This window comes from Nyctereutes procyonoides, unplaced genomic scaffold (assembly GCF_905146905.1).
Source record: "Nyctereutes procyonoides isolate TBG_1078 unplaced genomic scaffold, NYPRO_anot_genome, whole genome shotgun sequence".
Classification (NCBI taxonomy): domain Eukaryota; kingdom Metazoa; phylum Chordata; class Mammalia; order Carnivora; family Canidae; genus Nyctereutes; species Nyctereutes procyonoides.
In genome coordinates this window covers 26,111,212-26,126,507 of record NW_026575042.1, presented here as the reverse complement: position 1 = coordinate 26,126,507, position 15,296 = coordinate 26,111,212, and the positions used below count along the sequence as shown (strand labels likewise).

At 40.7% G+C, this 15,296-nt stretch overlaps 1 protein-coding gene across 1 annotated transcript in view; it reads right to left on the bottom strand.

The window, feature by feature from the left end:
• Positions 1–15,296, bottom strand: part of TBC1D5 (TBC1 domain family member 5) — a 530,534-nt gene that overhangs the window by 12,752 nt on the left and 502,486 nt on the right. Inside the window, exon 20 of the mRNA XM_055321341.1 lies at positions 13,689–13,788. Within this exon, the coding sequence (XP_055177316.1) occupies positions 13,689–13,788 (100 nt within the window). The remainder of the gene's footprint in view (positions 1–13,688; positions 13,789–15,296) is intronic.

The following is a 15,296-nucleotide window of genomic DNA, read 5'->3' as shown; positions in this document are numbered from 1 at the left end:
ACTGATACCATCAACATGAGCCTAGCCTGACAATCTGTTGGAATCTTCAACGAGAGTAAATCTCTAGACCACGCTGACAAGTCCTCTTTCATTCCACAGCAGAAAAACAGCAGCTTTTATTTATTCAGAAAACGTGACTGTAGTTTCTGGCTAATATAAAGGCCCGCTTCAAAACAAGAAAGCAAGATGAATGGGAATGGAATAATAGATATAATTAGAGAGTGAATGTTTTTGGTTTCCTTAAAAGCCTGTAACAATTTGTTCTCTCTCAACAAAAAAACAACACAGAATCCACTCAACAAGACATAAACGACAACCAACTGCAGGGAACTGACAAAAACCAGTTATATAGGTCTTTTAGAAGATTGCAAAGGTGGCTTTTGTTTTTATGACCACTAGGGTTTTTAAGGCAGATGTCTGAGGGTCTCGGGCTGCCTGGGGCAGCATGGCACGTAGTAGCTGGGGAGTTTGGTGGGGTGGTGAGTTCTGCCCCACTGAGCTGCAAGGTGGGCCAGATTTCCCAGCCTCTGCTATGTAAATGGGGACAGCAGGGGAATAACTCCTGGACCTTGAAGGAAAGCTCACCTAATGGATGCAGGAACACTTGGGACATCTGGAAGAAGCATGGGGAGCTTCTTGAGTTCAAGGAGCTAATGGAGAGGAGGCCACTGGAGGCCATGCCCAACAAATCAGGATGGGGGCAAGGAAAAGAGGAAACATGCACAAACCAAATGTGCCGTATCCTGCTGCCATGACTCTATCTACACTTCCTGCCCACCCCTTTGACAGTTTGCTGTGGAACATATCCTGAAGCCAAAGATTTGGCCAAATTGCCTGGCTGCTGCCTCCAGTGTAATATGGGGTAACAAAGTCAACAGCAGTCAACAGTCAACAAAGATCAAAGGCCTTTAGGGTCATGGGCTACAAGCTAACAGGGCAGTCAGTCAGTGACTCCAGTGGTGACAGAAGCTGGTAACTATGCAGGAATAGAGCTTTCCTTAGAGGCCAACAAAGACGCAGAGGGCACTCAGCAACCCTTCCTCAAATACCCAGGAAATATGAGCCATCCCAGCACCCAGACACCATCTTGGCAGGGAGAAGAGACAAAGTAGAGAAACTCTGTGGGCATTTGTTCAGATGAGATGGTTACTTGTAAGAGACCAAATTTAAGACCAATTGGCAGGTTTAAGCCTTGGATTGCCATTGGTGGGAATGGAACTTTAGAGTGAGACTTCTGTGTACCTGAGTTTAAATATATGATTCATTATCTCACTACAGAAGTATCAGTGTCTACTCGAGATGATATAAGATAGTATTGGCCACGTTGCCTGAAAATCCCAGGAAACAAGTCACCCCAGTGTCCTCTCTTGGGTACCACAAACCCGTAATACTTGAGTGGTGGTTGCATTGAAGGTGGAAGATGGCTGTAATGGTAAGCCAGAACAAGAGAAGCCTCTCGTCTTTCATTACAGGCCTAAGTGGGAATAATGCTCCATGATCTAAAGCCACTTTCCCCCATATGCTCTTGCTGGATAAAAGCATGAACAGCCAACAAGCCTGGATGCTCGCTACTGTACTGTCTCCTGGGTCTTGAGGTAGCTGAGCTGCTGGTGGGCCACCCTAGTTCCACCTTCCATTCCTTCCTCAACATGTCCAGGATCTCATTCAGGGTAACACCATGTGCATCTACCCTCACAGCCAAGGTTAGTCATGTGACATAGCTCTGGCAAACGAGGTGTAAGAAACATCCCTGGATGGAGCTTCTGGGAAGCTCCTCACGGAGTCTGACTCAGTTTGTGCCTTTTGGACCTTTACACTTCCACCTCTGGTACTTGAAATGCTAGCAGGAGCTCCATAAGTCATCTTACAAGCATGTGGATGAGGATCACAGCTTAAGGACTTTGGGCAGTAAACCAGAGGGAGCTGGGGGCATTGGGCACATCATGGAGCTGCTATGCTTGCTTGGACTGCCTACCTCCAGGCTTATGTATTTAAAAGAAAAAACCCACAAAACTTCCTGATTTGTTTATTCTACTGCTTTTTGGGTTTAGGTTTGTGTCAATTTCCCTTTTTTTAAATATGGGCACCAGTCACTGGATTAACTAAGTATCACCTTGTCCCAACTTGAATATATCTGCAAGGACCCTATTTGCAAATAAGGTCACATTCACAAGTTCCAGATGAACATGAATGGAGGAGGAAAGTGAAGTGGGGATCACTATGCGACCTAGTACAGTAGCCAAACTGGTTCACTGTTACACAGGATACAAACCATCCAGTTTCTCTAACGAAAGGGGACTGAGACATTCCTCCCAATCTCCTCTCCTGCATGCAGAGTTCAATTTTACATTCCAGGCTGGCTCCGGCCTGCTATGCAATGTGACTGGCCAAGGGTACCAGGGAGGGAGAAGAGCCCAGAGCCATAGTATCCTCGGAAGGAGACCCTTACCGAGAATTCTTCAGCCTTATTTTTCAGAGAAGATCAAAGATCACCTTTTTATACAATCTAATGGAAACCAGGACCTTCTACCCTGAAAACCCATACACACACACACACACACACACACACACACAGAGAGAGAGAGAGAGAGAGAGAGAGAGAGAGAGAGAGAGAGGATATTCATTTAATCTTAAGTCTGTTACAATCAACTAAGCTGACTAGGCTCAATTTAGGAAATCCAGGGCAGCCCGGGTGGCCCGGTGGTTTAGCGCTGCCTTTAGCCCAGGGCACGATCCTGGAGGCCCTGGATCGAGTCCCACATCAGGCTCCATGCATGAAGCCTACTTCTCCCTCTGCCTGTGTCTCTGCCTCTCTCTCTCATGAATAAATAAAATCTTAAAAAAAATTTAGGAAAGCCAGCATATAGAAATCCAAATCTGAAACGAATAATAATTCATTATGTTAATTGAACTTAAATTAAAAATAAATAATGAAAGTTTCAAAAAGGGAAAAAATAAAACAAAAGGGTACTTTTGAAGGCTGTTAAATGTTTTGAATACAAGAATTTTGATTTTACTAATAAAGTACTGGCTATGTAAATCCTTTGCCTAATATTGATTTAAGGTAGCATTTATGAACATTCTACGAATATATAACTTCTCAGTAATAAATCTACTGCTTGAAGTTGCACCTGCATGTAAAAACAGAAAAACGTAATGATTTTTTTATGCCTTAAAGTACTAAACGCAGAGATATGAAATGTTTAAATTTCTAATGTAATGCACATTTTTTCTTATAGCAAGAGGCAGAATAAATTATGAGATAAAGGCTCTTTTTGTTTCTGTGTAGAAGAAAGATTATGTTCTTTATAATCTACTTAAGTTTTATAGATTATAAATGTTTCAGCACTGAAACTAAAGGGGGAAAATCTCACAGAACTACTTCTGTGGAAATTATACAAAAATCTCATCAACATAACAGTTGCATGGTGACTCCACTTCTAAAGAGGTGTCAATGCCACAAAAATAGATCTCTGACTCTAAAAGTAATGGAAACGGCACATGGACTACTTTTTACAATTTCTTAAAAATGTTTTTTCTTCAAAGCTAGAATAAAAGTGTTTTATTTGAGTGGCTGGTACAAAAGGTAACACCAGCCCATATTCATTAAGAAGGGTAGCAGAAAGGAGATAAAAGGAGAACTAGCATCTATCTTTAGTGGAGGTGGTGGAATTCAGCTTCCTTGTGCCTGAGGGTAATATCAGAACCTTCCTCAAAGGATTACGATGAAGAATAAATAAATTAGCACAGTATCTCACCCACTGTAGAAGCTCAGGACTTGGTCCCCCCTCCCTTTCTAAGAATTTGTTTACTTATTTATTTATTTGAGATGGGGGAGAGAGAGAGAGAGGGAGAGAGAATGCACAAACAGTGGGAGCAGCAGAGGCAGAGGGAGAAGCAGACTCCCCACTGAGCAGGGAGCCCAATGCAGGGCTCCATCCCAGAACCCTGGGACCATGACCTGAGCTAAAGGCAGACACTTAACCGGCTGATCCACCTAGGTGCTCCAAGGACTTGGTAACCCTTTTATTTTGACATAGCTACATTATCTCATCTGACTATCCCAGCGACCATTCTTGATGAGGACCATCATCCAATTACAGAAAAGCTCCCTTGGGAGCTCCCTGAGTGGAGTAAGTCAATCGGAGAAGGACAAATAGTGTATGTTCTCATTCATTTGGGGAATATGAATAATAGTGAAAGGGAATATAAGGGAAGGGAGAAGAAATGTGTGGGAAATATCAGAAAGGGAGACAGAACATAAAGACTCCTAACTCTGGGAAACGAACTAGGGGTGGTGGAAGGGGAGGAGGGTGGGGGGTGGGGGTGAATGGGTGACGGGCACTGAGGGGGACACTTGACGGGATGAGCACTGGGTGTTATTCTGTATGTTGGTAAATTGAACACCAATAAAAATTAATTTATTAAAAAAAAAAAAGCTCAGCCATCCCTGGTCCATCATCTGAAGTCTTATGATGGGAAAGTGGTACAGCTAAGACAATATTCCAGATCATCTGGACTTCTGAGCTCCTCAGAACTTACATACGCAGCACTGATGGAGGGGCCAGAGAGAGACAAGAAGCCAGAGAGGCACAGGACAGGGTCTTGCCACAGACTTGATTGCTTTCTGATGCCAGTGCCCTTTATTTAGTGGTGGAACTGACCTAACTGAGGTCAGCTGACACAACCTACATGTAAAACAGACTGCTCTATCATTTCTATCAGAACTTTCCAGAGCACTGGGACTAGCATCAACTAAGTTCAAGACAGCTTGAACTTTGATGATCTTGGACAGAGATCTGTATATCAATAAACTCAACAGTAATGGGGGCAATGCCTATCTTAGAGGATTGCTGGAAAGATTAGACGAGATGATCAAAGTGGTCTACTTCTAACAAACTGCTCACTAATACTATTATTGGTTAGTATGATTTTTGTTTTTGTTTTTCCTTTTCTAGTACCTCAAAGATCCAGATAGGTAGATTCTGCTCTTTGAGGTTCTTGTCTCTAATAGACATTTAGTTACCTTGACCTCAGATAATCTTATAAGGGACTGACCCAGCCTCAAAAGAAAAGAATATGCAGGCTGTTACAAAATGGAGGGGTCACATGTAGGGTTGACCTAGAGTCACATGTGTGATCAAAGTGGTACTAGTTGAAGAGGTGGCCATGAGTCAAGGAAGAGGGGCAGACCTGTAAGTTGTCACTACTGGCTTTGGCTACACTGTTGACAAAGGAGTTTCTGCTCACAGTGTGTGTGTGCCATGGTTGGCCAGATCTTGGGAGAAGACAGGTTTAGTAGAGACTGTAGGTGCCAAATTCATTAACAGGTCACGTACATTTGTGTGTCTTTGCAAATGCGATTCTCCTTCCAGAAGATCCTCCTCGCCTCCTTACAATAAGACCCTCCTCGCCTCCTTACAATAACACACACACCCTTCTTTTCTTCAAAGTCCGCCTTAAAACCATGTTCAAGCATTGGCTTCCTATTAACAGTCTTCCCTCTCAAAGTATTCAGTTGTTGAATTCTCTTCTGCCTCATCTTTTACTCTTGCACTGTATTTATATATGAGGCTCAAAGATTAAAGCCTTCTCTTTCTCTTTAAAATAAATAAATAAAATCTTAAAAGTGGGGGGAATGCCTGGGTGGCTCAGTTAAGCATCCAACTCTTGGTTTCAGCTCAGGTCATGATCTTAGAGTCATGGGACTGAGCTCTGCGTCTGGCTCCATGCTCAGCATGGAATCTGCTTAAGACCCTTTCCCCTCCCCTCTCCCTCTCCCGCCCCTCTATGCTCTCTCTTTTTTCCATATAGATAAATAAAATCTTTAAAAATAAAAAGATTAAAGTCTCCTGGAGCTTCACAGTTCTATGGGCAAATGATGGACTCAAGGTCTTTTGGATCCAAATGTGGTACTCTGTTCATTATATCCCTATTACTCTAGAACTCCACTGGTCCCTGCCAGTGTTTCTGAGATCACTCCGGGAGGACCTTGGTTTCATGTGACACTATGTGTCACTTTAGGTATTTCTAATGAGGTATATTTTCCTTGGCACATCCTCTCTCTCTCCACTTTGAAATTTTACTCACATCTTCCATATGCACTGAGCTCAATTTTACAATACCAATCCTCCACTTCATCCCAAACTATGTCTCCTAGAACCTGTTTTTACATCAGAGAGCAGGTACTTAGTAAACACCAGCTGAATGAACAACACAGGGCTTTCCCACCAGCAATAGGGATGATTTTTATGTCCTTAGGAACAGATGTAGGTGAGCTTTTTCTCAGGTGAAGAATTAAGGGATATTAACATGATCAATCAGATCTCAGATCGAGAAGTGGTAGGGGCAGATGAAGGGAAATAAGTTTCACTGATGATTTATTAAGAGCCAAGTACTGAATCAGGCACTTTATGCTCAATATTTTCTTTAAGAAGCAAAAGCAGATCACATAGAAAATATAATCAGGGGACCTGTTTTGCATCTAGCTATCAGAATGACTGAAAACTCTAAACTCGGCACTGGGAAAGGAATATTTAGTTTGGAAAATCCAAGGGTAAGACTAAGCAGATATGTGTATTGCACTTAATATTAGTTTTTGTTGTCAATAAATAATTCTCTTAAGTAAACTTAGAGTGATTAGCAGAATTAGAAATCTTTGCTCATCTCTACCATTTAGCATCTGATTCTCTTAGGATTCACCACTCTGCCAGCTAGGGAGCATCATGGAAGCATGACTCCTCACAGCAGAATCCATCCTGTTCATCATATGGCTGAGGGTCAACCAGAAAAAAGACTTTACATATATTTTTAAACTTAAAAAGTCTCTAAGCTCCAGTAATGGTTAGATGCCTTTGCCAGAAGATGTACTTCTAAAAATAGAAGGAGAAACATTGGTAGAGACTTATTAAAAGGAAATATCCTAGGGTGCTGCCATCAGATCTTCTCATTTGGAAGCAATGACATAGAAGGGCAGTTTGAATAAGACTGCCCTAAAATCACATCAGTTAGTCAAATAAGATCCCGTGAACTGTTTTTTTTTTTTTCCCGTGAACTGGTTTTAAGGTGGATATAATTTTTTGTCAATTTTAGGCAATAAAAGTTTTGCTGATAGGAAGATCTAGTGAAAGTATTTAACACAGTATCGGTATTTAAACATAGCCCAAGGCAGCAAACATTAGCCTTTTTTTTTCTTAAGATTTTATTTATTTATTCATGAGAGACACACACACACACACACAGACAGAGGCAGAAACACAGGCAGAGGGAGAAACAGGTTCCATGCAGGGAGCCCGATATGGGACTTGATCCTGGGACTCCAGGATCACAACCTGAGCCAAAGGCAGACAGATGCTTAACCACTGAGCCAGTCAGGCATCCCAACATTAGCCTTCTTAACTTGGGTTTCACCCTCCCCTACACACAAGCTCTATGCTTAACATGAGACACTTGTAGTGGCCACAAAATCCTTGAGCTTTCAAGCAACTGGCGGCAAGCTCGTTTCCACAAGATGAGGTAGACAAGTATTTTGTCTATCGGGTCATTAGCTGGAGAGGGCCTGTGGATTAGAAGACATGGAGAGGCAGCCTGGTATGGAGAGCTGAGAACAGGCTGTGCAGTCAGACAGTTTAAGAAAGATGGAAGATTTGGACATTGTATTTAAAAACAGAAAGAGAGGGAGAAATATTCAGTGTGGGTTCCTCCTACGTGGAAGAGCATGTGGGAAAATGGGAGACAGCCAGAAAGTGGAAAGCAAAATGATGAAAGATTGACAGTCTATACTGAAGCCATGGGATCAGAGCTTTGGTAGCTTCACCTGGGAAAGGATAAGACAGTATAAAGTTAACTGAGTTTTTCTAAACAGGCATAGGGTTGGTACAACGGAGATGTTAACCAATTGTTCCAAGTCTTTTGATAATAAAACTGGGGTGGGGGCAGGAAGAGCATTCTACAACTAGAATAGAACAAGTTCAAAGAGGCTGAAAAAAGAACTGAATTTCAGATGATTGAAGGCTACATAAGAATACCAGGGGAGGTATGTGCTGTCTGCCCACAGTTTAGCTGCATATGTGCCTGAAGAGTAGAGTTAGGAATACATTAATAGGATTTTGAATATATTCATTTAATTCTGCCCACATAATGTTAAGTTCTTTTGCTCTCTGCTTCTTGAAGACTGTCAAGGGCCAGTAACACCATGCTCTACTAGAAATGCAGAACCTGAAGCCTCATAGTATACCTACTGAATCAGAAATCGGCATTTTATGATTCTCAAGGGAAGGTATCTTTTCCTTCTACAGAGGACTATGCTACTCTCAATTAAATGCAGTATTTAAAATTCTTAAAGTAATTATGAAAACTTTTATCACAGTGTGACTGACAGAGAGGAAGCTGTCTGGTGATCACATTTACCTTCCTTGTATTTCAAATGCCATTAGTTAACTGCCTTATTGAACATTTCCAAAGACATCCACTAAAAGTTGTTTTTATAAACATGAGAAAATTAGATTTATAAAGTTCTTACAGAAGCAAATAAGCTGATTTTCAAAACTGGCCTCCTCTTACAACTAAGTCTTACATAAATATTATGACAAGTGCAAAATCAGTAACAACGTGTGCAACAAAATAGCAGAGGATCTGACATCCCACTACTGACTCAAGTGTGGCCCTAGTAGAAGCATCAGAAAGAGAACCAGGGACTGGAATGGGTCTGGACGCATGGTGCTGTGTCACAAGCTAGCTGTGTGTCTCTCTCATCCTCCCTGGACCTTGGTCTCCTCATCTGTGAAGGACTGCTGAGTTGGCTTTGAGAGCTTCCACATGTTCAACATTCTAAGATCCTATGAGCTACAGCACTCTGGGAAACCTAACTGCCCTTAATGCCCTGCGTTTAATCCTGCTATTGTTTGCACGAACCACTCCTGAAGGGGCGAGTTGCTGGAAACCACTGTCTAAATATAAAACAGAGGACTGGAAATACCTCTCCTGGGAGCAGGCAGGTGTGGGCTTCAGGGCCAGCAGGGTGAGCAGCTTGTAGTCCTTGTAAACAGCTGGCAGCTCAGCCCAGCTGCTGAGAGATCAGAGAAGTGTGGGCTGCTCACCCACGTGCAATTATGTGTAAGATACGGCAAGTCTAAAAATAGCCTGAGCTCAGCCACAGAGGTTAATACTGGCAATGGCTTTTAACTCAACTGTCAGGATGACAGGAAGAGGAGTAACTATAGCAACAGAAAAATGAATACGTAAAACAAGTCTTCTGAAGTTGACAGGAAAGTTAGGTTTAATAAAACATGTATTTTCAATTCCTGTCTCTCAGTCTTTGAATTCAAGTAGTTCAATTATGTGGAAGTAATAAAATTAGAATTTTGATAAAACAAACGTTCCTTTAGTTTTGGGTTCCAGGACCATAAGGAAAGAATCGATAACTTGTTGATGTTATTAGCTCTATAATTAAAGGACCATTTGAAAAGATGCCTTTATATAATTTTCAACTGAGAGGTTTTTCTCTGTATTTGTTCTATCAGTTATAAAAATAGCTTTGAACTGTAGTTGACATTTTAAAATATTACTTCTTGTCTGATGAAAATGTAGGGTGACACAGAATTGTCTTGAAATGAAAGGAACTTAGTGAAAACAATTAACACGAAGAGAGGATCCAGAGAAATAACTCCGAGAGTAAGTTTCTGATGCTGTTCTCACAGCTGCCATTGGTAGCCCAGGGCATATTGGAGGCCCAGCAGTGCTCATGTCAAGGAGTCTGTATCATTCTGTTCTGCTAAAGCTATTCTTGATCAAAGAGCTCATGCACCTCCCTCTGAGGACTGGCATATCCCAAATTCCTGTATCTTTCTGCATCATCTGATAAAGGAATATTTAGTTAAGTGCTGGGAAATTTGGTATTGGTCCCACTTCTCCCACTAACTAGTTGTAGGGGCCCAGACCTATCAATACCCAGCACTTTGCTCATGGGTTTGATGAGTGTCTCAGGATCTTCTCTGAAAAGGGACTGTTAGGAGTTGTGGGGACATAAGGAGAGAATTTGTGTTGAAAACTCAACTTTGGGCCATGCCCTCTGTTGGGCTTTAAAAACATTAGTATTGGCAACAAATTGGCAAGTTAGATGATTGTGGCTCCACTGTATATATGAAGACATGATCATAAGCAGGCTGAGCCAAAAAGTGACAGAGTCTGATCTCATTCTGTGTCTGGTGCCACACAAGGCTGCCTTTCCTGACACTACTCCAGATACTCTTACAACTGACTCTTGCCTACAGTTTAAAGATGACCTCCTAGGCGCTTCAGCCATCTACAGACTTTCAGTGACTTTCCTGCATTTTCTAAACATAAAAAATTAGGTCCCCTGGAGAGTCCCTCTATAATCTTCGTTTCATCCAGGCCATCACTGTTAATAATTATTTTCACATCAAATATATACTACTGTGCTACCTATCTTTTCCCTTAATAATATAGCATGAATATTTCCTTATGTTGATAAAAATATTTTAATATCTAGTATTAAGATTGCATTACACGGTTATAATTAGTCATTTACTAATGGTTTTTTCAGTTGTTCCAATTTTGTTGCCTTAATAATCAGGAAAAATAGAAAACATCATATGGAAAAATACTAGGGTACCAAAGTCATTTTTAAAGGAAGTACAGGAAATAAATAAATAAATAAATAAATAAATAAATAAATAAAGGAAGTAAAGGAAGCCAAAAAGTAAATCAAGGGCTTTACCTGAATTAGTCTTTGTGTCTTACTCTAATTTTTCCTTGGAATCCAAACTGCCTACGACACAGGAATACCCTTTAATAAACTAATAGTATAATAGGCAGGTGAAATGAAATGCATCTGTGGGCCCTGGGGCCAGGGATTCTTTGTAGCATCCTTCAATTCTGCTTTAAAAAGGCAGTCCTGCTATTTATATGGAGAAAAGAAGTTGACAGCTCTATGCAGGGATTCTGGCTGAAAGTGAAACGTACACACAAAAACAAATTTAGTTTTGTGGCTTGTTGAAAATTCACATCTGGTAGGGGCTTTTCTTTAATTAAAGTGATTCCCCCTCCCATGCAATGAGAAAATACTCTTACAGTGCTGACTGAGAGACCAAAATCAGAGCAAAAGCTCTTTGAAAATTCTGTGCTTAAGTAAAGCTGCTTTAAAAGCAGCTATGTGGACCAAACAACTTAGAAATTTCCTAACAGGATTTTCTAGAGTTCCAGTAAATCTTTCTCTCAGTCACTTCTTTGTTCTCCTACTTTGGTTGAAAACCAAATCAAGCAATACAAAGGTCACCCACACAGCCAGGAAAGCAAACATACACATATATACCCGCCCACACACTTGCTTTAAAATTAAAATTATATTTAACTAAAATTAGTTACATAATATATACAATTTATATATAAACCATCTCTCTGGGATGGCCAGGGTGGCTCAGCAGTTGAGCATCTGCCTTTGGCTCAGGGCGTGATCCCGGGGTCCGGGATCAAGTCCAGCATCGGGCTCCTTGTTGGGAGGCTGCTTCTCCCTCTGCCTATGTCTCTGCCTCTCTCTGTGTCTTTCATGAATAAATAAATAAATAAAAATCATAAATAAATAAATAAAATCATAAATAAATAAATAAATAAACTATCTCTATTCATCACTTCTTTTTGGTAAATTTTAAAGTGGGATGCTATGAGAGTCATGAGAACCTAGTTCTATATGAATTTTTCAAAATTATCATAATGAAGCATATAAATAAACCACTGTGACAGGGTGAATCAGATGTGACAAGGGTAACATTTCTTGCTGATAAGAGACACTACCCTTTTGATCACCTGCTGGGATTTCTTCTGTTATTTCTGCCTCTTGAGCTCTTTTCTCTGAAGGAGTGGTCAGGAGAAGAGAAATAAGGCTGAGGCTAGAACACAGCCCAGCCAGCTGCCTAGAAGACACTGGTAGACAAGCAGCCACCGAGGTCAAGCACCTCTCCAACCATAAGAGGATATTTGCTCCTTGCTAGAGGCCAGTATGGTTCAGGCTACACTTAAATGACAGCTGTTCTGACTACATGCAGTGGACTCATGGTCTAACAGCTGAGAGATGAGTGGAGTCCAAGGTAGAGTCCAGTGAAGGTCCCAGAAATGGGCTACTCTTAGGACCCCTGCCAGGCGGTAGGGGCTTTGGTGGATTCTCTTTGGTTTCCCCTCAGAAGTGGGATGCATCCTGATTTCCTGTAATACTTGGTATTGCCATTTGTCCATACTCAGAGAGCAGAATACTGGCCATTTCCATTACAGATTATGTTTTATTCTCCTAATTAGTTCCTGAACTACAGATACTAGATACTGAAGGATGGAAAAAGAAAGAATGCCCATAAGAGAACTGAAAAAGAGTAACAGTCTGCATTACAAAGTTCTGCAATCAGTACAGAGTTGCTAAAGCAAAACATACATGATCCAGGAGAGACCATTATTAATACAAAATACAGAACTTTCACAAATGTAGATGTGACATATGTATGACTCACATGCAAACAGAACTTCAAACTAGGACATTTCTGAGAACATAAGCAGTCAGAAGTAAAAAAGGTCATGTAGTCCTGACATGCATTTTAGGTTGGTGGTTAAAGACACGTATTTTTTTTTTTTTTTAAAAAGCACTGTCAAAATAATGATCACATAGGTAATTACAGACAGGTTGGCACAACAGTAGAGCTGACTATTTGATCTCGAAAGCTCAACGTTTCTTTTGTTTTGTTTTGTTTTGTTTTAGATTTATTTTTTTGAGAGAAAGAGAGAGTGCGTGTGGTGGGAAGGGTCAGAGGGAGAGGGAGAGAGAATCTCAAGCAGACTCCATGCTGAGCAAAGATACTGATTCTGGGCTTGATCTCATGGCCCTGAGATCACAACCTTAGCTGAAACCAAGAGCTGGATGCTTAACCAACTGCACCACTCAGGGACCCTTGAAAGTGCAACATTTCATTTTGGTTTGAGGTAGACAAATATTTACAGAGGGGAGTAGAGCAGTTAAGAATTGAAATCTAGGGATCCCTGAGTGGCGCAGCGGTTTGGCGCCTGCCTTTGGCCCAGGGCGCGATCCTGGAGACCCGGGATCGAATCCCATATCGGGCTCCCAGTGCATGGAGCCTGCTTTTCCCTCTGCCTGTGTCTCTGCCTCTCTCTCTCTCTCTGTGACTATCATAAATAAAAAAAAAATTAAAAAAAATTAAAAAAAAGAATTGAAATCTAGGGGGATCCCTGGGTGGCTCAGCGGTTTTGCGCCTGCCTTTGGCCCAGGGCGTGATCCTGGAGTCCCGGGATTGAGTCCCGCGTTGGGCTCCTTGCATGCGGCCTGCTTCTCCCTCTGCCTGTGTGTCTGCCTCTCTCTCTCTCTCTGTCTATCATAAATAAACAAAAATAAATCGTTAAAAAAAATTAAAAAAAAGAGAATTGAAATCTATGGTTAAACTGCTTGATTTTAAGTTTCTACTCTCTTTACTAGTGATATAATCTTGGGATATTTAATTAATCTTTCTGAGCTTCAGTTTCCTCATTTGTACAATGTGGATAGTAACAGTACCTCTACCACAGTGCTGCTGTGAGAATTAGTGAGATAATGCATGTGAAAAGTTTAACACAGAGCCAACCGGATACTGTTGTTATGACTATCATTACTTCTAGGGCCAAAGTAACTCACTCACCAAGATGAGTGTCCATCACCTTTGCACAGTATTTGCACATGGCATCCAGGTCATTCAACTGTCCTTGAAGGAAGGAAATCTGGGCTTCTAATTCTTCCTCCTGAAATGAAAGGGATAAAAATCAGAAATTTTATTTATTTATTTTTAAAGAGTAATTGATTTTAGAGAGAGAAAGAGATAGAGAACATGCATTTGAGTGGGGGAAGGGGCAGCAGGAGAGAATCTTCAAGCAGACTCGCCACTGAGCATGGAGCCTGATGTGGGGCTCAATCCCACCACCAATGAGATTATGATCTAAACTGAAACCAAGAATCAGATGCTTAACTGACTGAGCCACCTAGGTGCCCCATATGGAAACTTTAAAAAATTTAAATAAAATCCCCAAAGTTCTCCAAAGGATTTGGACAATTTCAAAGAGGCACAATGTCTTTTCAGTTGTAGACAAACAAAAGAAAATAGCAAAGAAATAAGAGCAAACCCACCACTGTCGCCACCAGCAAAATAAGAGAAGGGTAAATGGAATTTTTAAAAAAATCTGGACTTTTTCTAATGAATACAAGCTTTGTGCTATGTGTGAATGCTTACCCATACAACCCTGTATAAAAAAAAAAAGGCCATGCAGTATCTTCAGTAACTGGGCCATACAAACTGGAGAATAAATGCAATTTCAGGCAGATGGGTACAAGAACATTACATTTCCTCACACACATTTAGGGAACCAGAGACAATGATAATCTCCTAAAATGTAAGATTTCTCAAAGCACTTGGAAAAGCTTTGCCCCGACAGCCCGTAAATAGCTGCTCTTACATTTCCTCTTTTGATATGACACAAGAGAATTTTATTTATGTGATTGTTTCTAGGAAAAAATACTCTGGGTTGAATAATTATCTAAATGGTAAAAGACAATCTAACTATAACAACAACAACAAAGTCATTTTTTAAGGAAAAAACTTACATGCAAAAAAATTTCCCAAGGAAATTTGGAAGATTAAGAGAATTTTTTTCAGAGCAAGAGAATACAGGCATACCCTAGAGAGCTTATGGGTTTGGTTCCAGAGCACTGCAATAAACAGAGTATCACAATAAAGTGAGTGAAATGAATTTTTTGGTTTCCCAGTGCATATAAAAGTTGTGTTTATAAATGTAAAAAAAAAGATATGTTTATATCATACTATAGTCATTTAAGTGTGCATTAGCATTATGTCTGAAACAACAATGTATATACCTTAATTTAAAAACATTTTATTATGGGGCACCTGGCTGGCTTAGCCAATAGAACATAAGACTCTTGATCTCAGGGTTTTAAGTTCAAGCCCCATGTTGGATATAGAGATTACTTAAAAATAGAAACTGTAAAAAAAAAATACTTTATTGCTAAAAATGCTAACCATCATCTGAGCTTTCTGCTGGTAAGGACTCTGGTCTCCATGTTAATTGATGCTAATGGATCACAGTGGTGGTTGCTGACACCTGGGGTGACTGTGGCAATTTCTTAAAATAAGATAACAATGATGTTTGCCATATTGACGGACTCTTCCTTTCATGAACAACTTCTGTGTAGCATGTGATGCTGTTTGATAGCATTTTACTCACAGGAGAACTTCTTT